The sequence below is a fragment of the Haliotis cracherodii genome, unplaced genomic scaffold, assembly GCF_022045235.1.
Source record: "Haliotis cracherodii isolate W230 unplaced genomic scaffold, xgHalCrac1.p SCAF_1, whole genome shotgun sequence".
Lineage (NCBI taxonomy): Eukaryota > Metazoa > Mollusca > Gastropoda > Lepetellida > Haliotidae > Haliotis > Haliotis cracherodii.
This window is the reverse complement of record NW_027266264.1, coordinates 27,170,160-27,196,022: the sequence shown is the minus strand read 5'-3', so window position 1 is coordinate 27,196,022 and position 25,863 is coordinate 27,170,160. Positions and strand designations below refer to the sequence as shown.

Sequence of the window (25,863 nt, the reverse complement as noted above, 5' to 3'; positions counted from 1 at the left end):
ATTATTATGGAAAGTATTGTACATCTTTCGTATTAAGGCTCAGAACTTCACAGCTACCCCTCGTATGTATGTCCCTCTCCCCTGGTATGTTCTGAATGCATGACATCAGTTTTATTTATTTTTGCTGATTCCTTGTTTAAGGTTACTTGATACATTATCTACATGGCATTATGATAAAAAGGAGACTGTTCCAGTCTATGTCATGGCCTGTCAGCATGAGGAAGAACGCAGGTCCTAGACGTTTATGAGTATGTGATCTGGGATTCGAACCTACCATCAGCGGATCCTGACTAACGAGAGGAAAATTTGGTTCATCGGGGGATCCTTTGATCGGGAAAATGATCTGTAACTGAGATGTCGACCAAGTATATTTATGTTTAAAACAAAGTTACGTGAACTTTAATGACAGTTGGATAGACGCAATCATTTTGCTCACACTCCAGTTTGAATATGGGTACTAAATCGTCCCATAGTCTTCCTTGAAACGTTCCCCTCCCGTAGTTACACAAGAGCGGTCACCCTCCGATAGTATAGCCCAGTATAGTGAATATCACTTGAAGATTAGTTTGGGACATTAACTTGATCGAACTTTGTTTTAAGTAGGATTAGGAGTAGGATTATTCGAAAATAATCGCGAGATTTCGGACATTCTCCCATACGTACAGCGATACAATGCTTATACACTTGTCTTACATACAGCAAAATTCAGACTGTGTATTCGCAACGGGGTCCACGTGGTGATCATGTGACGGGGGATTAACAAAACCAAAGAGAGGAAAATGTTTGATGATAATATTATTCCATGTATAATAGATCTACGTTGTGTTCTAATAAGGTTCACAACGTAAAGCATCTGTGTCAGAAAAGCCGAAACTTCACCAGGACCTACATCAAGACTTGACTCCCGTTATCCACATAGCGGTGTGATTGTGCGACCGCCAACCACTGGATGTGGAGCTCGAGTAATAACAGAAATATTCTGAAAAATAGTGTAGAAAATAACCACATTATTGTGTAGACAATAACGACATTCAATTAAAGTCGATAATCACAAGACATGTGCCATGCCTGCCTCCCAAGAGATTCGAACTCACTTCAACGCGGTATCACTTCGTGAACAAAACGAGAAAGAATTGTTGAGCTCAAGTCGAATTCAGAGTTGCCTCCCCTTATCTGTCTCCTAATACTACCAATATGGCCGTCGTAAACAAAACACGTGAAGTTTGCAGTTGATATTTTCCGATTTACTCTGCAAACAACTGATGTTGTCGCAAATCGATTTATCTCAGAATGACACAGTCGATAGTTATTCAAGGTAGAATTTGTTTCTGTATTCCAATTAACTATGTCGATGAGTCAGTCTCAAAAGAACTTGAACTCGAGTATCAAATACTATCACCAACTGCACATGCCTACTAATACTATCAGTAGTGCACTATGATTAGATATCTGCTTTGCTTGGGAAGCATTTCTTACAGACATTTCAGCCAGCAACACCTCACAGGGTGTACCACTCTTTTACCTCTTTGTAATACCAAAGTTAATTTCAGCAAGCACCCACCAAACATGATCATACATTGTTCTTCCAGATTTCCCAGTCTCTTGTCACACTCAGTTGCTCAAGACAATTGTTATTTAACATGTTTGATTGACATGTTCATTGAAGAATATTGCACTTAAGATGACACTGACAGGGGGGCGAAAGTCATGCCCCAGTTCTATGATCACACTCCTGCCCCAAAAGACAATTGTATACCATGGTATACATGTGTTAATTTTGCTGTACTAGATCTACTTGATACACTGTATACATGTACCTGCTTGTAGTTACCAGGAATGCTACTCTTCATTCCAGTTGGGCAATGTGGGAATCAAATTGGATGCCGTTTCTGGGACCTGGCTTTACGAGAGCATGCAGCAGTGAACAAGGTGGAACATGTTGAATTACAGGATTTCAGATTGATATGAATACAGGCTCATTCTCCTCATGTCAATGATTCCTTATAAACTTTAAAAGGATACTTGTCAGAACAGATCAAATTTTCAACAAAAAAAACATTTCAATAATATTTCATTTAAATTAATTTAACAATGTACATGATGTATGAAGAAAAAATGTCAACATTATTAATGTGATGTAATGAAATTAATTAAGAGATACCTCCATCTCCAGTCCTCCACATGTGTCTCATCAATAAGAGATGTGATGACTGGACAGTTTGGTAACTGTTTTAACTAAACACAAATGATTTTACATTTGACTCTTCTAACATTGCAGCTTTTTTTATTAAGGGGGACCCTCCATGATGTCTAACAATGTCTATGTGTGAAAACATGTGTAATTTCCATGGTTATACACTGACCAGTCAATACATGTGGGATTTCTTTGGCTATACTGACCAGCTTTCCTTAATTTTCAGACCGGAATGTACGATGAGCCACTTAGCAGCTTCTTCCGGAACGTTGATAGCCGTTATGACGACACATCTGACATCCCAGTGGGGGATGGCAAGGGGAAGATTAGATCCCTCAAAGCAAGGGTATATGTTTTAGTCTCCTTGCTTCAGCTATTACTGGGGTAATTACCCGTATGTTTACCAAATTTTAGATAACGCCCTGTGAAGGTAATATCAAAATTATCTTGAATATGTCACAGAATCTTACATTACGGTCAAACCATTATATTTTCATGTCCTGAAAACTATAAAACATTAATTTTTAATACTTTTGTTAAGCATTTAAGCTTTCACGTTTCATTTCGAAGACATGATTAACCTATAACTCTGCTGTTATTATTTATCGGAAAGTCCAGTTCCAGCTTATCAGATTACCACTAGAGTTGAGGTCAAGGCAAGAGTTAAGTGACCAACATGTTTGTTGTTGCCATGGTTACAACAGGCTGTGCTGGTGGACATGGAGGAGGGCGTGGTCAGTGAGTTGACAAAGGGGCCGCTCCGTGAAGTGTTTGACTACCAGCAGCTCATTACTGATGTGTCAGGATGTGGCAATAACTGGTATGTAACATGAGATGCTCACAAGTAAGATTAGGACCATTGTTTAACAATTCACTTAAATTCCTACCGGTGAAGATCCGGGGTAGAATAGCTCTTCAGCAACCAATGCTTGTCGTTTAAGGCGACTATGCTTGTCGTAAGAGGCGACTAACAGGATTGGATGGTCAGGCTGGCCGACTTGTTGATGCATGTCATCGATCCCAACTGCGTGAATCGATGCTCATGATATCAGTCACTGGATTGTCTGTTCCAGACTCGATTATTTACAGACCGCCGTCATATAGCTGGAATATTGCTGAGTGCAGCGTTAAATAACAAACAAACAAACAAAAACTTTAATTCCACCCAGATAGCTGGACTGGCAAGCCTAATAACTTGCAAGTGCAGATTGTTTTACACCAGACTGAACAATAATAGCTAATGTCAATAACGCTGTCAAGTATCACCAGCTGATCATGCATCGTTATCAGTGTGGAATAATTATTGCAAGTAGCCTACGATATGTTAACCATCGGATCATTATTTAAATCCACTGTCAATATCAGTTCTTACTCTTTTATATTAAAAATGAATCAGCTTGACCATCAGACGTGCCTGTTTTAAGAGTTGCGCATCCAAAACAAAAACAATCTGTCTCAGACTGTTGGGCAAGCAGGCAGTTTAAACACTGTTGATGTGGAAAATGGTTCCTACTGTTACCATGGTTACGTGATACAAGATTGATTATGATCAGAAAGCCTCTGCTTCTTTTTCTGTCGATGAAATAAGTTTGCATATAGCAAATTTAATTTCATGTTTTAGGGTTAGGGTTCAGTAAATACCGTAAATCTTGATATTCACGCGAGCATGAATTAAATGAGAAAAATGCGAGTGGTCTTTGTGCACATTATTAAACATCGCATTTATATCAACAATAAGACATTTTGGATAGCAGAAATACTAACTTAGACATCCGCTGAAAACAAACAACTATGTGTTCCACATCACTGTTTATTGAGCAGCACTTGTTACAAGTATATAACAATGTCATTCAAACTCTAATTACATCCTGTGAATTGTGAATGCTGGGGTCAAGACAAGTGTTCTACTCACTCATGTCATCACTGCAAGTCCAGACAGATGCCACCCAACACGGTGTCTTTGCTCTTTGCGACTGCATCAAAGGCCGACACGAGCCAGCTCGCACGTATTGTTTTAGCTGAAGTACTCTACTCAGCGCTAATAAGCGGTGCTATTTGGTGTGTGAGTGGATTAATATAAGGTTGGATTAAGGTGACGATTCTCCTGTAAACCTGACAGAGGACATTTTGTTTAGATATAAATCCACTGATGCTTGAGCGGAGGGGTGTTTATTATTTTTGATTATTTTTGTGGACTATCATCTTTATAAATTTAACCAATCTTCTGATGTTTGACAACCAAATAATGATATACCTGGTAAAATAGAAAGAACATCCAATTAAAAGCACTAAAGTACTCACGGAAATGAAAAAAAACTGTTTTTTCGACCTCAGATCTTAAATTATTGCAGTTGATATACAAAATATGTAAATATTCAAACAACTCAATTAGTACTAATTGGGCCGTGGCACAAAGACAGCGTATCAAATGTTTTTATGCCTTTTTACACGTAAAAGTGTGTAAAAATGTGAATAAAACAGACTATTGTGAAACAGGGCATAAACTGGTGTAAGTAGATCAAGGTGACCTATGACACCTTGACGACAGGTGAGAACAGGTGCGTAATGCCTATAGTCTGTTTCTGCTATGTCAATTTGGACTTAGTTTTATTTTTGAATGTTGAAAGTGCCGACAAATTACCTCCTGTAAAGTACATTTTGTATTGTTCACTGATATCAATCTAGCAAATCCAGACTAGTACTTTTCGAGTTGTTTTGTTATTTCGTATTTACAGCTACGTAACACTTTGTGTCGATTTTTAAATTGAGAAAAACAGGGTTTTTTTCATTTCCATGAGTGCTTTAATGTCTCTTTCAACTCGAGAGAAAAGTAAAATTTCAACTAAATCTGATTTCGTTTCAGGGCAGTTGGCCATAAGATGTATGGTGTGCAGTATCGGGAACAACTTAGCGAGACAATCCGCCGTGCTGCTGAATACTGTGACTGTCTCCAGTGCTTCTTTGTCCTGCACTCAATGGGAGGCGGTGAGTAGCACATGCCATGTCGGGGCAGACTGGGTTTGATTCTCATGCGTTTCACTGGCACAGTATCATTAATTGTAGTGCAGACAGTGGATAACTTAGACAGCAGATAAATAAGGACCATTTACAGAGCAGACAACTGATGCAAGCTTTCAAACAAGAAAGTACCGGTAGAATGATATAAAACATGTCTTTTAAGTGTCCTCGTATACCCTGTTTTCAAACAGTTCAGGCGAAGTTAGGATAAATAAATCAGAACGTAACTTTGTTTGTACCAGGCAATGTCTTAAACAATAACATCCAGCTGTATACCAATTGGGAATCAACAAAATGTGTGACCTCAATTGCGGATCTGCAAACTTTCGCTGCACTCAAATGACATCACCTCTTTACTAACACCTGAATGGTTGGTACTTTAGCAGAGTAACCTGTGAAGATCCGGGTTAGATTAGGTCTTCAGCAACCAATGCTTGCCGTAAAAGGTGACTATGCTAGGCTACTAACGGGATCGAGTGGTCTGGCTCACTGATTTGGTTGATGCATGTCATCAATCCCAATTGTGTGGATCAAAGCTCATGATGTCAGTCACTGGATTGTCTGGTCCAGATTCGATTATTTACAGACCGAAATATTGCTGAGTGCGGTGTTAAAAACAAACAAGCTAGCAGGGTTTCCATGAATGAATTGTATGGTGTAGTCATCAATGTAGTATTCTTGCAGCCCAGCATTAAAACTTTGAAAGTTTGAAACCTCTTCACAAAGTAAGAATGTTTGTCAAGTAATAACATTGTTAGAGCATTTTACCGGAATGTGCACACTATATTTGCTAATATATTGGCTCGTGAACAATCCCAATTAGCACCCCTTCTAGTTGATCAATGTACACAAGACTTATTTTTTCGTGTATAATACGTACTCGTGTGTTATGTGCACCCTTAATTATGGGCAATTAAATTCTGGAAAAATATATCTGTCGTATATAAACCGCATAATTTATCTTTAAACTCTGTTTTTTCATCAAAATAATATTCTAATAATATCCCCCTAATTTTAATTTTACGGATGGGTGTTCGAAAAAAGGGTACTCCTGTCTTCTATAACCATTGCATTTTCTCTTTTAGTGTGTTGTCAATTATTGCTGAATGTGGACACAGCTGTTTTGCTGTGTTAGTAGTGATTGAGTTGGGTTTTACGCCGCTTTTAACAGTATTCCAGTCATATCACGGCATGTCAGCTTAGTGTAGGAGGAAAGCCCGAAGTGATGCAGGTCTCAGACGTTTACCACTTCGGTGAAACCCACGAGCACGGGCATGGTGCTGACAAACCTAGAAACATAATCGGGCAAACCGCTATTCGAACCCACAATCATAGGTTTCTGGCGCGCCCAAAGGACGCAACTCTGCACAGCAAATCATGCACCTTAGACGACTGGGCCACCTGTGCCCCCCTTTGCGTTAGTAGATTCCTAGAATGCAATAAATGTTCACAATCATTGTGAGAATGTCATTGCTCGCTTTCCTTTGCAATTATGGCAGTGCTCTGTAACCAATTTACAAAGACAAGACAATTTGATAATTCAAAAATTGTTTTTATTGAATATCAAAACTAATATCACGAGAAATTCCAACAAATTTGTTACAACACACAAATAAAACAGTTAAAAAATATATGAACGAATTAGCTACATCTCAATTGTCCAAACATTCTTAGGTTTTAATTAAGCTGATTGATACACAGTGCTCATCCTCTGAAGCGTAGGTCATTATGAATAATATGAATAATCTAAAACTTATACAATTACATTGGTAATGTCCGAGTGTCACAGTTTCAGATATCCTGCTAGAGAGTCATAAGGACATGTTCCTGATTTTAGCAAACTGTCATAGGACTTTTCTAAGCCATCACCATAATTGAAAAATATCTCCAGGACATTTTGGATAGCAATCAGTCAATGTCCAAGAAATGAACCAGTCTGAAAGACCAGTGAAGATTCGGGGTTGAATAGGTCTTCAGCAACCCATCCATGCTGTAAAAGGTGACTTTGCTTGTTGTAAAAGGCGACTAACGGGATGGGTGGTCAGGCTCGCTGACTTGGTTGATGCATGTCATCGTTCCCAATTGCGTGGATCGATGCTCATGATATCAATCACTGGATTGTCTGGTCCAGACTTGATTATTTACCGACCGACGTCATATAGCTGGAATATTGCTGAGTGCGGCATAAAACAACAAACAAACCAACCAACCAGTCTGAAACCCTGCAGTTTGCAGGAGATATGTAGACATGTACAGTTGATACTTTCACCAGGGTTGTCTATATGAAGGCCTTGTGTAGACATTTGGTGTTACATGGCTGACAGCCTTGACTGTAATGTGGGGAAAACAGGGAATGAAAGACCCTCCAACACAAAGTACAGGACATTTTATTGAAAGATTTCCCAAATTAAGGTTGCCATAGGAACATATTGAGTTGTGGGAAACAAGTCACAGAATGTCTTCTGTTATAACAATGTCAACAATAACATGATGTCTTGGAAATCCGATACCAGTAGCAAGTACAGTATTCACAACACAGTCTGTAATGATTCTTGTGTCATCCAGGGGAGGACATCCATTAGTCCAGTAATCTCAATATGTAGCTATGTTACATAAATATCCTAAACTGTGCTGTGAAACTTGCAGTTTTACACAGTCCTAAAATATATATTTCTCTTGTTTTCATATTCCAATTGCCCAAGATCCATGATAAAGTGGGTGGTGGATGACTTGGAGCAGACATCTAGTAATGTTCGAATGAGTGACGGATCTGCAATTAGGGGTCGACACTATAACGAAAATTCCACCAGGCCACAATATATATTGCACTACAACTTCTGTTCAATATAACTACTAGTCCTCAATACTCGTCTTCATGCTCTAGTTGTACAACTAGCAGACTAGGGCCCTGTCAATGACTTTGTGTTTTATATCATGGTCATAGCTTGGATACAAAGTTGGAGATGAAATCGAACAAGTGACCAAGCTTTAGAAGTTGCCATGGTTACTGGTCTAATTTTCAAAATATTCATGCCTACTTGCCTACATGCACAACATAGGTAATATTGCTGAAGATGAAGATATAGATTGTGAGACAGATCAAAAGTTCTCTCTTGTACCGGTAAATAACAGGTTAGTAGTTTGTATGGTATATGTACAACTAACAGACCACCAAGTGGATGTCTCAAGGTGTACACTGTCAGTATGTTACAGTATGTCTTCCTGAGGCAAGGGAGTTGACTGAACTATACTTAATTAAAAGTCCAGTTTCCACCTTTGCTGGAACTATGCTGGAATTTCTGGGCTCATTATAGCACCACCAGTGGCTATTATGAGTTATGCCCCTTCTATGTCCCTCCTATTAACCAATCAGATTCCACCTGTTAAATTACTTGCATCTGCTTCAAATGAAATGGCGTTGCCCAGTGAAGACATTCTGATCGATAATCAGTATCTATATTGTGACAAAAAGAGTCTTACTTCGCAAAATGCATCAATTCTTGTGAGCACCTTGATTAAAAACATGAACAGATTTGGAAAATATCTGTAGATGGTAAGTTGTCGGTACTCATGCTTTTGTCCACATACGTGTTTGTCCAGCCAAAATATAACTCCATAATTCTAGCCTAGTTCTGCAAGGGTGGAAACTGGACATTTACAGTCAGTAAATAATTGCCTCAGGAAGATGAGTATGTTATAACACAGAAGAGTGGTACAATATACAGATACAGCACGTATGATATGGAATGAAGTACCGAATACATATCATTAACTTGTACATGTGATTACACACAATATACACAAAGCAACTTAATAAATTAACTTGTAATAAGAAAGCAGTAAATCAAATATACACAAAAACACCATCACAAAAAAAGCAAGTGCTGCCAATAAAAAACACATTGATAAGAATAGATATATTTACATCACTAAACATTGATTAAATTTCATTGAAAAGGATATCAACATACATTGGTATTGTGATGTCAGCATTCTCCACGGCTTTTGTTTGAAACCAAATTCATATAAGAGCATTTATCTATTTCTTGCTTGTGTATTGTACATCTGTTTGTTTTCAAGATGGATACGGTTCAATTAATCACCTAAAGAAGGATATATGTGAAAATCTACTAATTCCAACTGACAAGAGCTCTATCTGAGAACCACGGGTCCCTCGACAAGCTGAGACAACAAATCAGAACAACCAAACAACAAAGATATTTGTAAACAAATTGCACTCACAAACCCAACGCAAAAAATCTGCAATAGGTTAATTAGGATTGTCTTACGATCCTATCTATAGCTTGTGATACAGATGATCTGAATGGTGCATGAATGAATAGTGTTCCCGCTGGCTTTTGAAACTGCCAGTCCTTGAGGACAGGCAACTCTAAAAATTACCAGTAACTGAAGTAACTTAGCTATGTCATTCACACAAACTTCAGTCACAATTTCTCTCTCTTTTTTTTTTAATATTTCAAGACGAAGTTGCGACAAATGGATATTTAACCTAGAAATAGACCAGGGGAAACCCTTATGGTAACAGACAAGTTGACTTTGTTTTAAAAATGTACTTATATGAATATCACCAATGTTTTGTTCAACAAAGATTTATAAGGTACTTCATTTGCCGGTCCGCAGGGACTGGCAGGCAAATTAATTACCGGTCCAAGCCTAATTGTACCAGTAAAAAACTGGTAATTACCGGTAAACGGGAACGCTGTAATATGGTTTTAATTGTGCATTGTCAAGTGCTATTTGTAATACTGGAGTAGATGAAGAGCAAGGTCAACATAAATAATACTTGTGTTCCATGGTCGGCTCCCTGAACAGGTATATAAAAGATAAGCTGCAGATGGGATAGAATAGCACAAGGGGAATAATTGGTTTCCTGGGTTACCAGTATTACAAGTATTATCTTCTTTGCCTTCTAACCATCCTCATCAGCAGTCGAAGCTTTCTACATCATATATCATGTATATCATTGTATATCATGGTAGTGTGGAGATATAATGCACTGGATAATAGAGGAATCTTTAGCACTAAACTCAAAGGTTTTCCGAGCCCAGGTAAACATAAAATGCCCTTGTAATATTAAAACAATTGGGAAATTTGTACTAGCCTGCAGGCTAGTGTTAAGTTAAAACCGTAGGATGACTAGTCCACAGCTCTTATGGGAACTGGTTCTTAACTAGTCCATGTTGGAGAGCAAATGAGTCATTCCATAGTTTTACAAGTGGACTAGTGCCCGCATCAAAACGTGCAGACTAAGAACTTGTTAGAAATAATGTCCATCAACGGTCAATGCCAAGGTGTTTGCAGCTTGCAGAGTAGAACGTGTTGCTCAACTTTCAGAGAACTCGATATAAATATATCAGGGATAAACACAAAAATAAATCTAAGTCTAATAATCATATAATCATGGATCATATGCCGTTATCATCATTCAAAAAATAACAATAAAAAAATATATATGCACTTCATGACACTATAAATCAGTTATCAGTAAATATAGATATTGGAATAGGTACAGTTTATGAGGCACTGGCAGAGGGATGGAATGGTGATATAAGCATACAAACTCAGCTTAAAGAGCCATAGATACACAATCTGTCAGAGACATGTGTCACATGTACCAACCCTGTTCTTGGTATTCACAGAATCAGAGCTCCAGATAAGCTGCGTATCTGAGTAAAATACGCATCAGACATGCAGAAATACGCAGTAAAATAAAATCCAAGCATATCAAATACGCAACGAACATTACAGAACATTACAGATACGCTACAAAAATGAAACTTGTGCATATCATCAAAATATTGTGGAGTAACCCTGCGTATTCAATTAGCAAATCAGCAACTTATTTTGAAATTATTACCGGGCATTCCGTCAACCTTGCCAAACTCCACGATGACAGTTACATCATGATCATTTGCCATCACACTTTCTTGTGGAAGTATCGTGGTATTTTTTAGTCCTATAAAGCTCTCGAAACCACACGACACCAGTTTGCAGGGACTTGATGAATAGTGTTTTTAAATATTTAACTTAAATACCGACATGTGTAAAAGCAAGTGAGTAACAGAAATTTGAATACCCAGATAGAATTACTGATACCCAATGATTTTAAAATACATTGGTAAAATACCCACAACACCAAAAGCTTATCTGGAGATCTGCAGAATACAGTGTGGTGAATTTCCCATAATTGCTTTTCAAGAATGTCTCTCATCCAGGGATGCTGGATCTGTGTTGTGACCCCAATGCGATCATAAATGAGTGTTCAAATTATTGCAGGTAATAATTATTGCAGTGGTGTTGTCACCTGTAATCACTGCTACTGTCTACATTCGCAAATTGCCTTACAAAGGCAAACCACATGTCCTACATATTGGGTCATCCCATGCATGGTGTCCACTTCTCACAAAATATGAAAAACATGTCTGACTAGCCTGTTGGAAATGTCACTAGCCATGGACTGACTTGCCACACTAGATACATCTCAGGGATTTATCTAGACCTGCTCAGAGGCCGATATTGGTACCTAGGTCTGCTGCAAATGATAGTAGAAATTCCCAAATTGCATTGAAAATTTCCAAATTCCTCAGATTTTATGAAAATAAGAAAATAAAAAGATCACATTTTTAACAATATCACGCTTTTTTTTTCGAATTTGCCTGCCAAGGGCACTTAGTTTAGAGTCCTAATAAATCCCTGCATCTGTACATCATATCTGTACAATACATCTGTACAATACATCTGTACAATACATCTATGCACTGGATTCTGTATGAATGCTGTACATATAATTATATACAAGGAAGCACTACATCTAGCACTGCTGACCATGCTAGCTAGTACTGCAGCAGTACTTGGTGATATTAAACGCACAACACTCTCTGATCACAATGAACATGTTCTTCCAATAAACATATCAGAAAATAGAGGGAGACCATGTCTTCATATTAACATGATTAAAGCAGAGCATGAAGCTGTGGCTTATTAGAGCGGGGCGCTTATTACGTCGAATAAGGTAACCATGATAACAAATTACTTTCCAGTTAAAATGCTAGAAATGAACTTAATGTATCATTAACTCAAATAACTATGTAATGATGTTAAAGGTTAAGATGATCAAATATTTCCAGTGGTTTTGCCACCTTTCATTTTAATACCATGCTAACATTAACCTATATATACTACTCAAAAGAAGTTAAGGGACACCCGATTATTTCATATTACTATAGTTCATCTATCATGGCATGACAAATTAACTATAGTAATATGAAAGAAACAGGTTTTCATTGACTTTTTTTTAGTAGAATATATTAATTTTGCAGCAGTAGAATGTATTCTCAGTCTACTAGTCCTTATAAAGATAACCCAGATGACATATTGCAAAACCCTTAAAAGGGCAAATTTCTGCTAGTCCTTATGATACCTTAACTATTGGGCAGTTTGGCAAGGACTACAGGACTAGTGCCAGTTTCAAACAATGTTAAACTGTAACTGATTTCCATGCCACTCACTTTGTGTGGATAATTATATAACAGAATAACATATTATCAGACTTCTCAGAAAATATTCATGTACAGGTACATAATGACTAGAATCAGGATGGATAACATGGGATACAGGCGATCTATACACACAGCAACTACATTCTTGAACATGTTGTCGATATCCTTATTATGTGACAGATGTCTTTGGACAATGTTGCATTTTCTTCATGATAGTACCTCATCAACTTAATATGCCACTCAAAATAAGTTAAAGAACACCCAAATTTTTCATTACTATGGTTACTCTGTTGCATGATAGTCATAACAATGTGTGTTCTTTAACTTCTTTTGCGTAGTATACTTTGCTCGTCCTTTTAACTTGTTTTTGCGGTACTATGATCAATCGGCATCAGATGGGCAAAACTCAGCATCAGATGGGTCCAGTGCCCACTTGCACAAAGCGATCTTAGCTCTACGATGATCGTAACAACCATACTTTAACACAGGCTTACGATAGTCTTAGCGCTAAGATGGCTTTGTGCAAGTGGGCCCAGACAAGCAATGGACACAGGCACGAGGTTACCTTGGTCAAAGTCAAACATATTGCCATCATACCAAATCTATTGATATTACCAGTAATACATTACATCTTATTCAGTGCTTTAGATGCTCCATTCATATAATAATTGCAGTAAGGGTCTGTAGGGAGTGTATTTCTGAAACCAAGCTCTGTCATTTTCCTGAAAATTGCCTCCTTCAAATTGGTCTCTTGATATGGTTGACCTATGCAAGTTCAATTCATCCCAAGCACTGTAAATAACTAATAAGATACATAGCAAATAGATGGAAGTCTCTTCAGTGGCATACACAGGGATAATGAGAAGTTACATGTATTCGCTACTAGCAGTATTGCACACCAGTAGCTGAATGAAGTTGACAGTTCACAATTTGATATTTCCAAGGCGCCCAACAGTTACAAACAAAACATATCCAGCAAATTTTGCGAGATAATTGCAGAATAATGTTTTTAAACAATATCACTATTTATTAACATTTTTATATCACAAAGATTTCTCCAGTGTCTGACCTCCATTCTACTAAAGGTAAAGAACACATGGGAGACTGATGTTTTATATTTTCCACTTGCCACACTTGCCAGTTGGACCACCAGAATTAAAAACTGCTGGTCCTGACTGAAGTTTACTCAGATTTGTCGAACACTGCAGTTAGTTCATACAGGACCTCGTCTGGGACATGGAGGTACCCGTGCACATGTATATCCTGACCTCGACAAACTGGGTACCTTGCAAGAGAACCACAATATTGTTCCTCGATGTCACACCAACGAGGATAGGTGTGACGCCAGGGCCGATGTCCAACGTATCCCTCACAATACATTCCATGTGTTTCCCCTTGGATGTGAACATTTCGACACGATGGTTGCCACTGTCAGCTACAATGATATTGTTTTCACAGTCGCTACACACTCCAAGAGGGTTCTGAAGCTGACCATGGTCACTCCCCTTGCCTCCGAACCTGTACTTAAACTTTCCAGCATTGTTGTAGACCTGGACACAGTGGTTCTCCCTATCCGTCACCACGATGTTGTTCTTGCAGTTGGTCGCGACATAGTAGGGGGTGAGGAAATGTTCGTCCCCTGATCCCTTACGGCCGAACTTGTCAGAAAACTTGTACTGCTCTGTGAAGATGTAAACGCACTTGTTCTGGAGACCGGACACTACAACATGACCTGTGGACATTGCCGCAATTCCATGAGCGTCTTCATAGCGGTAGTGGGAGCCATATTCACCGAGAAGACGGCCTTCCATTGTGTACTTTCTCATGATGGAAGACTTTGACTTGACACTGACAAGAATGGTGTTTTCAGCTGTGACAGACACATCATTTATGATACACTCACAGCCGAACTTCCTCACAAGCTCTCCCCCACTGTTAAAGATGAGAATTCTGTACCCTCCATGGTCAGACACAACAATTTCACCATTCCTTCCAACAGCCAGTCCAACTGGTTTGTGGAAATCAACCAACCCAGGTCCATATTTCCCGAATCTCTGAATAAGTCCAGTACTGCAGGCAATGGGCTTGGGTCGAGGCATCTCTGGTTTCGGCATATCTTCAAGTCTTGGGAGCTGGGGGTAGATGTTGGACTGTGTGGGTGGGTATTCTGGCATCTGGATCGCTGGATCCACCCCGCCTGTTGTCGTCGGGTAGTTATTGTTGGCATTGTCGAAATAAGGTCGAGGGGGCAAAGGGGGGCGCTGTTTTGAAGAATCTACGGTATCAGACAGGCTGGTAACCAGGTGATTGTCCGGAAAGCCTTGGACTCCCCCCGCCGGCATCTGCACGTCGTTACGACACATTGGGCATGGGAAACGTCCAATAGATTCATAGCCTCGACTTACGACATACTCACGCAGGCAGTCTTCGCAGAAAGTATGGATACATGGTAGTGCTTTCGGTCGAGTGAAATTGGCGAAACATATCGAACATGTCAAGTGATCTGCTTCAATTTTTGAACGCAGAAACATTGATCCCATGGACGACATCTTGCTTCGCGCCTGATGTTTGGGTATTTCCCGGTCTTCCGTCAAACGAACCGACCCCTTGGTCATCACGTTATTTCTATCCGCACCTTTTGTTCTTCTCAGTTTCAAATACTATATCAGTCAATGTCATAGACTCTTTCTTTCTTTCAGCACAAATAATAATAGTTATGTAGGGGTAGCTTTCCACAATACTACGTAATATACACTGGTGTGATTGTGAACGTTGCAACTATATTTATGGAAGAGCCGTCTAAATATAGATGTATTGCCTTTGGCGTCATTGGACACGTGCCCTTCTAAAAATAGTCGACCCTCCCACTCTCGCGTGATGTTGAGTTGTGATCAGCAGTCAGCTGCTGTCAACAGCGAACGTGTGTCACACAAACACTAAGATGTTTATAACAAATATTACATCGCATCATTTCCAAATTGTTAAGAATTTAAATAAGTAGAGCTACATCACGTTTATACACAACCAGAAACAGTTCGATCTACCATATCAATACAAGATGTGTAATCACGAGCCAATGGCATTATTACTTGAACTCGCCGCACAACTGAGGCGTAGATTTCATTTAGCTTTAGGTCCTGACAATGTGGCCTTATCTCATCCACTCCACATGATCCAGGATAACGATGATTAGAATGATAATTGATTGGGTACTTATATATATATATATATATATATATATATATATATATATATATATATTTGTCGGTCTTGGTAATAGCTAGCTAGCCTTGTTACGAAAGGCAAACGTACAGCTTTTGGAAGTCATAAGGAGCATGGAGATTTTTTCAATGTTTATAGTTACTTCAGAAACATAGGTTGTGGTATTAAAACGGGTAAACATCTTCTTCTACTTTAAAATAAGTAAACTTCCTGAATACAATAATAATGGTTTCTCGTTTAATTGTTCCCAAATAAATCAACCGACCACAACAAAATAAGACAACAAAAATAAGTATTTATATATATAAATATATAAAAAAGCATCATGTTATGATATTAAACTATAAACACAGTTTACATAATGTTTTTTTGGTAAATAGTATCAATTCATTGTTCGTTCTTTTTGTTTCAGGCACAGGTTCTGGTGTGGGCACTTCCATCTTGAATTTACTGGAAGAGGAGTATCCTGACGTTTACAGGTGAGCGGCGGACAAATGAGGATGTGAAACACCAGCTTGCCCACCTAGCTGCTCCGCCTGCTTTCTGTCATTGTCAATATTATAGGCACCCTAGTTTTATAACCCATCCCCCTTTAACAATGAGATTTGGGGTGTGGCACATTCCAAACACAATCATGCCCTGTCTGGAGTAACGGTTTCCAGTTTCTCTAAGCAGCATTCAGTTACATTAAAGTGTGTATTGTAACCTTATCGCATGAGATCAGCATTCTGTGATGTCATCAAACCTTATACCTACATATACATATACATACAAATAATGAGTCAAAGTATGGCATTTATGATATATGTATCCATTCTCTGGCAACTAGTTGGTTGGTTTGTTGTTTAACGCCGCACTCAGCAATATTCATTCTATATGACGGCGGTCTGTAAATAATCGAGTCTGGACCAGACAATCCAGTGATTGATATCAGGAGCATCGATCCACGCAATTGGGATTGATGACATGCATCAACCAAGTCAGCGAGCCTGACCTTCCGATTCCGTGAGTCGCCTTTTACGACAAGCATAATCACCTTTTACGGCAAGCATGGGTTGCTGAAGACCTATTCTATATTTCTAAAGTAAAATGTGAATTTGCCATGGTAGTGCGCCAAGCAAAATAGAATGGACAGAGACTCCTTCCTTTTTCATTTGGGCAGATAGGAATGTGTGAAACAAAATGATTCAATTTATCTCAGAAAAAGTAAAATAGTTTTAAATACAGAGCAGCAGATGTCCATGTTCGTGATCACTTGGACAAAGCCATTGTGTGAGATTTGTTTGTAGATTTGTGACAGCAGTGTACCCTTCAGTGGAGGATGACGTGATTACCTCCCCTTACAACAGTGTTCTGGCCATGCGAGAACTGACTGAACATGCGGACTGCGTGCTGCCCGTTGAGAATCAGGTAACAATTTTTGGGGAGGGTGATGAAAAACACACAAATAATTTGTAGGGTCTTTTTGTTTCTGTAGTAACACTTCTGTAGTAAGTGAAAACAGTCCTTCTGAATGACTGCATAGTGTTTTACGCCACATTTTAGTAATGTGCCAGTAATATCAAGGAGGGATACCATTATGGTTTCAAACATTTTACCCATGTGGGGAATCAAACCCGGGCGTTCAGCGTGACAAGCAAGTGCTTTAACCAGTAGGCTACCACACTGCTCCTTGTAACATGTACTATTGTAGTGTTTGTGGAGAGTCAGCATATATGGCACCTCACTGAGGTTTGTGTGCTGTTACAGGCTCTAGTTGAGATTGTCAACAAGATCTCCCAAGCTGTGCCCTCCATGAAGACGGGGAAGAGAACCTACTCTACCACTGGAGTCAAGTCAGGCAGTGCCATTACAAGTAGTCAGGGAGGAGTTACCTCCCCTGCCGAAGAGAAACCATTTGACGGCATGAACAATCTGGTTGCCAACCTACTCCTCAACATGACGAGGTACGTTAGATGGCAGAACAATGTGACCTTTGATTATCTGCATTCTAAAAGCTTGTGACATATTATTTGATGCAGCGTCTTTGTGGTGAGGATGAATGACAAATATCAGAAATCTGACTCATGAAAAACAAAAATGATACATCTACGAGTAGGACCAGGGTACCCACAGGACTACCCGGACCCGTTATCTAGATCTCTATAAGTCACTTATGTTTGCATTTCTTTCTGACATTGCACCCATTCTTTCTGACATTTCATAGGGTTGAATAAAGATATAACTTAAGTTAACTCCAGTGTATGCATAACAAGATCGTTTAATACATGTATCTAAATACGTTTTGCCAATCGGACATTTTGTACCTATCTCTTGAGACCTACAGTGGGTGACCGGGTAGGGTCAGGTAATAGTGGGGTGGGTACCCGGGTAGGGTCAGGCAATAGTGGGGTGGGTACCCGGGTAGGGTCAGGTAATAGTGGGGTGGGTACCCGGGTAGGGTCAGGCAATAGTGGGGTGGGTACCCGGCTAGGGTCAGGCAATAGTGGGGTGGGTACCCGGGTAGGGTCAGGCAATAGTGGGGTGGGTACACGGGTAGGGTCAGGCAATAGTGGGGTGAATACCCGGGTAGGGTCAGGCAATAGTGGGGTGAATACCCGGGTAGGGTCAGGCAATAGTGGGGTGGGTACCCAAGTAGTTAATTTGGACTCATCCCAGCCCTACTATACATGTATTAATAACCAGGGATTTCTTTTTCAAAAGTTGTTTTACGTGATTATTTTCAAGTGATAAAAGTATTCATAATGTCTAACTGTTGAACTGTGGAATATAACATGTATTCCACAAGTCTATCAGTAATCACTGACGCTTTTTTAACAGCCAGGATATTATATTTGAAGCAGGTTTTCTATCATCTTTTATGTGACTGTGTCTTGTGAAGTATTCATGTCTGGTTTTAGCTCAGCAAGGTTTGAGGGCTCTCTGAACGTGGATTTGAATGAGATCACCATGAATCTGGTTCCGTTTCCCAAACTACACTACTTGGTGTCCAGCCAGTCCCCTCTGTACGCCATGTCCGATGTCAGTCTCCCACCAAGGAGGTAAGGCTGCTTCACATACCACAAGTCATGTGTTACCATGGTTACATGGGTGTTTGGTATTTCCAAAGACATTTAACACACAGCATTTGTCTGTGCTGAGTCAGTTCCAGTGTCTCAACCTGGGATGTTAACACTGCATTTGTCTGTGCAGAGTCTGTTCCGATGTCTCAACCTGGGATGTTAACACTGCATTTTTCTGTGCAGAGTCTGTTCCGATGTCTCAACCTGGGATGTTAAGACACTACATTTGTTGAAATCCCAGATTTGCACAACTTCAATAAGTCTGTCAGCTCCATCCCTGTGCTTGCGGTTTCACCAAAGTGGTTACCATGTGATCACTTGGTCACTGTGCCTTTCTTCACATACAGTGTTTGAAATAAGTTCAAGACCCAAAAGACAGTCGGGCAGGTCACCCATTAGTGTTGCCTGCCCATCTTCAAAGTAACCTGCGCCCATTCAGACATTTAAATATTTAAAAATTCCAACAAAAAAATAAGAGTCAAATTGCCTCTTGATTCAGTTGAAATAATGCAAACAATTACTTGAGAATCTACAAGGGGTTATAATAAAACTGAATACATACATAGTCTTAAAATTATCTGTCAGATTGTTGGACAGGTGCAGGAAAATTTCATGCAGCCCGACAGCCAGGCACAGGCAGGAGGGCAGTCAGTTATTTTGGACACTGCTTCAATGTGACAGCCTGGGACTGAACTGAAATACTGTTCATGTTGGCCTTCAACCCAAAACACCAGCTCAGAGATAAGTGTCACCAGATCAGCCTACCCTGGCCTCATCAGTGGGCAGCTGCTTCCTGAAGATGTAGACCGCCTCCGTGGTCTAGAGGTAGAGCGTCCGCCCGGAGAGCGGAAGGTCCGGGGTTCGATCCCCGACCACGTCATACCAAAAGACGTTAAAAGATGGTACTTGTTGTTACCCTGTCTGGCGCTAAAGGGGCTAAAACAAGGACTGGTCGGCTCGGAGTCAGTATACTGTGTCTGAGTGGGGTATTCATGTTAAACTGCGGCATGGTATCTCAGTGGGCTAGCATCAGTCCGGACTAGTACAAGCAGCCACACAAACACACACACGTACATGCACGTCACTATATAAGTCCAATAATCTTGGACGAGACGTTAAACCCTATTCCATCACCACCACCACCACCACCACCACCACCACCTGAAGATGTGTCTCATACCAAAGAAATCGGAATCCACAGTTTTTCCTTAACTGTTGGAGATTACCTTGCTTCAACACTCACTCTTGCATGTCGTCACAATAGGTTGGACCAGATGTTTTCCGACGCCTTCTCCCGCGACCACCAGCTGCTGAGGGCAGATCCCAAGCACAGTCTGTACCTGGCCTGTGCCCTGATGGTCCGGGGCAACGCCGAGATCTCCGACATCAGGAGGAACATCGACAGGTACTTGTACTTAATCTGTGACACTCACCAGGTACCAGCTGCTAAATTGTGACTGTCTCTGACATACTTGTGGCTAATCTGTGACTGTTGTCGAGGTATCTTTTGCTAATGTGTGACTGTGTTCCAGGTACTTATGGCTAATGTGTGACTGTGTTCCAGGTACAGGTGACTAATGTGTGACTGTCTCCCAGGTACATAAAGCTAATGTGTGGCTGTCTCCCAGGTACTTGTGGCTAATGTGACTGTCTCCCAGGTACTTGTGGCTAATATGTGACTGTCTCCCAGGTACTTGTGGCTAAAGTGTGACTGTCTCCCAGGTACATGTGGCTAATGTGTGACTGTCCCCCAGGTACTTGTGGCTAATGTGTGACTCCCTCCCAGGTACTTAAAGCTAATGTGTGACTGTCTCCCAGGTACATGTGGCTAATGTGTGACTGTCTCCCAGGGTCTTTCGTATACTGCTGGGTTAAATGTCAATATACATGACATAGTCATCAACTCTGCAACCAGTTGATTCCTCAGTTAGAAGTTGGATGTCATGAAATTTCGACTACCAGAATTATTGTCACATTTACATACAAATGACTTTAAATTCAGTTTGTAATGTCTGAAGTTCCTCTGTTATTCCTTCTATAATTTGTTTTTGATATCACTGACAGTTTACTGCTTTTAATGTTTGTATGTCTTGGGAGGGTTGTTTAGCCTGTCCTCTTAACATGTGCACAATGTGAGTTAACTTTTAAATTGTTCAGGTCCACAGGGTACAGGAAAGTAACCCGTTTTTTACCAGACATTAACCATTTAGAGAGATAGTAGATCTATAAGAATGCAAGTTTTGAAAAAATACTCAATATAACAATAATTGTCTGTTTGCTATGTCCAGAGATGATGATGTAACCATGGTAACTGAAATACTGTTACAGGTATTGACTGAAATATTCTAGACAGCTTTGTCATAGTAATACAAAGGTTAAAGCTCACTGACTGTGTGTACATATGACAGACTGAAGCCGAACCTCAAGTTCATCCACTGGAACCAGGAGGGCTGGAAGACGGGTCTGTGCTCCGTGCCGCCAGTGGGACAACCCTACTCTCTCCTCACCCTGGCCAACAACACCTGTGTCCGACACACATTCTCCGACCTCAAGGACAGATTTGTCAAACTCTACAAGCGGAAGGTGAGTTCCGTCACAGTGTCTCACCTACTCACATAGAATCACCACCGAGAAGCCAGGTTATGACTAGCTAATAGTCACTGTCTAGTAGCCATGTAATCACCATCTAATAGCCAGGTAATCACTCACTAGTAGCCAGGTAATCACCATCTAATAGCTAGCTAGGAATCACCATCTAATAGCCAGGTAATCACTCACTAGTAGCCAGGTAATCACCATCTAATAGCTAGCTAGGAATCACCATCTAATAGCTAGGAATCACCATCTAATAGCCAGGTAATCATCACCTAGTAGCCAGGTAATCACTCACTAGTAGCCAGGTAATCACTCACTAGTAACCAGGTAATCCCTCACTAGTAGCCAGGTTATCATTCACTAGTAGCCAGGTAATCACTCACTAGTAGCCAGGTAATCACTCACTAGTAGCCAGGTAATTACCATCTAATAGCCAGGTAATCACTCACTAGTAGCCAGGTAATCACCATCTAATAGCTATGTAATCCCTCACTAGTAGCCAGCCAGGAAATCACGCACTTGTAGCCAGGTTATCACTCACTAGTAGCCAGGTAATCACTCACTAGTAGCCAGGTAATCACTCACTAGTAGCCAGGTATTTACCATCTAATAGCCAGGCAATCACTCACTAGTAGCCTGGTAATCACCATCTAATAGCTAGGTAATCACTCACTAGTAGCCAGGTAATCACCATCTAATAGCTAGGTAATCACCATCTAATAGCTAGCTAGGAATCGCCATCTAATAGCTAGGAATCACCATCTAATAGCCAGGTAATCATCACCTAGTAGCCAGGTAATCATCACCTAGTAGCCAGGTACTCACTCACTAGTAGCCAGGCAATCACTCACTAGTAGCCTGGTAATCACCATCTAATAGCTAGGTAATCACTCACTAGTAGCCAGGTAATCACCATCTAATAGCTAGGTAATCACTCACTAGTAGCCAAGTAATCACCATCTAATAGCTAGGAATCACCATCTAATAGCTAGCTAGGAATCGCCATCTAATAGCTAGGAATCACCATCTAATAGCCAGGTAATCATCACCTAGTAGCCAGGTAATCATCACCTAGTAGCCAGGTACTCACTCACTAGTAGCCAGGTAATCACTCACTAGTAACCAGGTAATCCCTCACTAGTAGCCAGCCAGGAAATCACTCACTAGTAGCCAGCCAGGAAATCACTCACTAGTAGCCAGGTAATCACTCACTAGTAGCCAGGTAATCACTCACTAGTAGCCAGGTTATCACTCACTAGTAGCCAGGTAATCACTCACTAGTAGCCAGGTAATTACCATCTAGTAGTCAGGTAATCACTCACTGTTAGTCAGGTAATCATTACATAGTAGCCAGATAGTTACTGCCTAGTAGCCAGGTAATCACTCACTAGTAGCCAGCCAGGTAATCATTCACTAGTAGCCAAGTAATCACCATCTAATAGCTAGGAATCACCATCGAATAGCCAGGTCATCACTCACTTGTACCCAAGTAATCACTCACTAGTAGCCAGCCAGGTAATCACCACTAAGTATATATATTGTATACCTGGTGATTCCTCTGACTATGATAGATATAAATCACATTGTATTCTTCATTCAAGTTGTTTTCCCCTGTATAGGCCCACATCCATCACTACACTCAAATTGACGGGATGGAGACAACAGATTTCGCAGAGAGCTTGGAGTCTCTCAACACAGTCATCACGGAGTATTCCAGCCTGGAGACACACATGAACAACCCCCCACCTCCAGAACCCCGGTTGCAGATCCTCACATGAACAACCCCCCACCTCCAGAACCCCGGTTGCAGATCCTCACATGAACAACCCCCCACCTCCAGAACCCCAGTTGCAGATCCTCACATGAACAACCCCCCACCTCCAGAACCCCAGTTGCAGATCCTCACATGAACAACCCCCCACCTCCAGAACCCCTGTTGCAGATCCTCACATGAACAACCCCCCACCTCCAGAACCCCAGTTGCAGATCCTCACATGAACAACCCCGACCAAAAACTCCGGTTGCAGATCCTCACATGAACAACCCCCCACCCCCAGAACCCCAGTTGCAGATCCTCACATGAACAACCACCCACCTCCAGAACCCCAGTTGCAGATCCTCACATGAACAACCCCCCACCTCCAGAACCCCGGTTGCAGATCCTCACATGAACAACCCCACCCAAGAACCCTACCTTGAGACTCCGTCCATGTTCCCCCGCAGTGGTTCCAGCATTAGGAACGAAGCCACCAGCTCCCAGGCAGTATGTTCCTCTCCAGTCTCCCTGTCAGTTCGTGATTATCCAGTGTATTATGTCTCCATGCTATAAATACCCAGAACACTTTTGCATACCTTCATTTTGAGTCTTAATTCAAATGACAAAAATAGCTGTCAATCATAATCAAGTGGAGATATGTCACAATATGATGGAGGATGGTTGTGCACTCATGCTTTATAATGGTAAGGGACCCGTTATTCATTAGGGGGAGGTGAAATAGCACTTAGGACTGTATCATATTTTGCCAGTGACCCCCCGCCCCCCTCCCCAATTTTATGTCACATTCATCACATCCCCTCCCTATAATAAATCACCAGTCCCTAAATAATGATCAATTTTAAAAAATAGAACTGTCATCATTTCATGACACCTTAATATGATAAATAATGACCAGTCCCTCCCCGTGTCCTCCTTTCTACTCCTTGCATGTTCAGAACATCTTTTTCATGATGTTACAGGAAACCACATTATCAGCTGGGAAGACATCAAGTACTTGTATGATGGTATTATAAATGACAAGGGCCATTTGGACCCAATAAATCTGCATCGTTTGAGGAATGAGAAAACGTTTCAGAATGTTATCAGATGTATGTATTCACATGAATGAGAAGGACTCCATTCAACACGGGCATGTTTTGTACACAGAACAACATACGTGGGGATAAGACTAAGATGCGTTAGAATGGGTGATGTTGGAGATTTCAGGAATCGTGTTCTAAAATTGAAACAGGTGTGGTCGGGTAGCCTAGTGGTTAAATCGTTTGCTCGTCACGCGGAAGACCTGGGTTCGATTCCCGACATGGGTACAATGTGTAAAGCCCATTTCTGGTGTCCCCCGCCGTGATATTGCTGGAATATTGCTAAAAGCGGTGTAAAACCATACTCACTCACTCACTAAAATTGAAACATGACAAAGTCTTTGACCCAAGCAGATTTGCTTTGGAAATCTAGTTAAAGTTCAGCTTGGGTCAAGGACTCTCACATAGTTAAAATAATTAGTCTTTCTCACTCATTTAGCTTTTGGTACATTATTATGTCAAAAGTAAACATACTTGCAAGTTTAAGAATGTAAAAAGATGCTTTTCAGTCATATGAACCAACAAAATGTTTATATGAATATGATATTTGGTCTAAGAAGGCCTGAACTACACCTTGCCTTTTTTCAAGATAGTCAGTTTTTTAATGTTGTCACAGGTTGTCTATTACTTTAAACATTCCAAGTGTTATTTTTTGTAATAGACAAAGGCAGTTTGAAGTTCACCTGCGTTCTTGATGAAAGGTTGATGTCTTTAGTCTGTATTAGCTAGTGTTCAATCTGCTTCTGGACACTTGGGCAAAACGTTATTAGATGCCTTGTCAAGAGTATTTTGATACAAACACTGGTACGAAGCACATTTTTATTTTTATCTGTTGTTTACATGATAAAATGTAAAATTGACATTAAAATTTATACTTTTGTTACAAGAATGTGTCTGCTCGTTGTGACGCAAGGGAGATAACTCATGACGTATTAAGCAGCCATGAAACTGCCAGGTCAAGCAGGGCGTTTACTATACGGGAATCTTTAAAAGAGATTCGCGTGGATTCCCGGACATGCTGAATAGAAACATTGTTTTGAATACTGATGGTCGCCATCTGCAGGTGCGCTCGTCCACAGGGCCACGTATAGCCATACTATACTGACTGTACTGATCACACTTTTTTTAGTGTAATCAGTACAGTCAGTATAGTATGGCTATACGTGGCCCTGTGCGCTCGTCAACTTGTCATGACCCTGTGCCTGTAGAAACACCGGCTGAGACCAAAGGCCCCGTTCCACAAAGCCATCTTAGCGCTAAGGTGATCGTAACTCCCATACTTTAACACTGGCTTACGACAATCATAGCGCTAAGATCGTTTTGTGGACATTTCCCAGCTGTCTATGCTGGTCGTACGAGGCGCCTTCTAAATAATGGATCGGGTGGTCAGACGGTG

General features: G+C 40.5%; 2 protein-coding genes across 3 annotated transcripts; one reads left to right on the top strand and one right to left on the bottom strand.

The window, feature by feature from the left end:
- The first annotated feature begins 1,199 nt into the window (after nucleotides 1-1,199).
- LOC139462527 (tubulin epsilon chain-like) lies at nucleotides 1,200-25,302 on the top strand. Of its 2 annotated transcripts, XM_071244316.1 has the most exons (12): nucleotides 1,200-1,315; nucleotides 1,856-1,929; nucleotides 2,421-2,540; nucleotides 2,899-3,014; nucleotides 5,058-5,179; nucleotides 16,367-16,433; nucleotides 17,244-17,364; nucleotides 17,704-17,900; nucleotides 18,855-18,995; nucleotides 20,281-20,421; nucleotides 21,425-21,599; nucleotides 23,231-25,302. In XM_071244316.1, the coding sequence occupies exons 1-12, from the start codon at nucleotides 1,291-1,293 to the stop codon at nucleotides 23,387-23,389; spliced, it is 1,458 nt and encodes a 485-aa protein (XP_071100417.1). In that variant the 5' UTR covers nucleotides 1,200-1,290; the 3' UTR covers nucleotides 23,390-25,302. The 2 variants fall into 2 exon arrangements, with proteins under 2 accessions (XP_071100417.1, XP_071100426.1); XM_071244325.1 differs by lacking the exon at nucleotides 1,856-1,929 and having other exon boundaries at nucleotides 1,259-1,315.
- Nucleotides 12,569-15,438, bottom strand: LOC139462523 (tripartite motif-containing protein 2-like). Its single transcript, XM_071244301.1, has one exon. It carries the CDS (start codon nucleotides 15,345-15,347, stop codon nucleotides 13,941-13,943), a length of 1,407 nt encoding a protein of 468 aa, XP_071100402.1. The 5' UTR covers nucleotides 15,348-15,438; the 3' UTR covers nucleotides 12,569-13,940.
- Nucleotides 25,303-25,863: the final 561 nt, after the last annotated feature.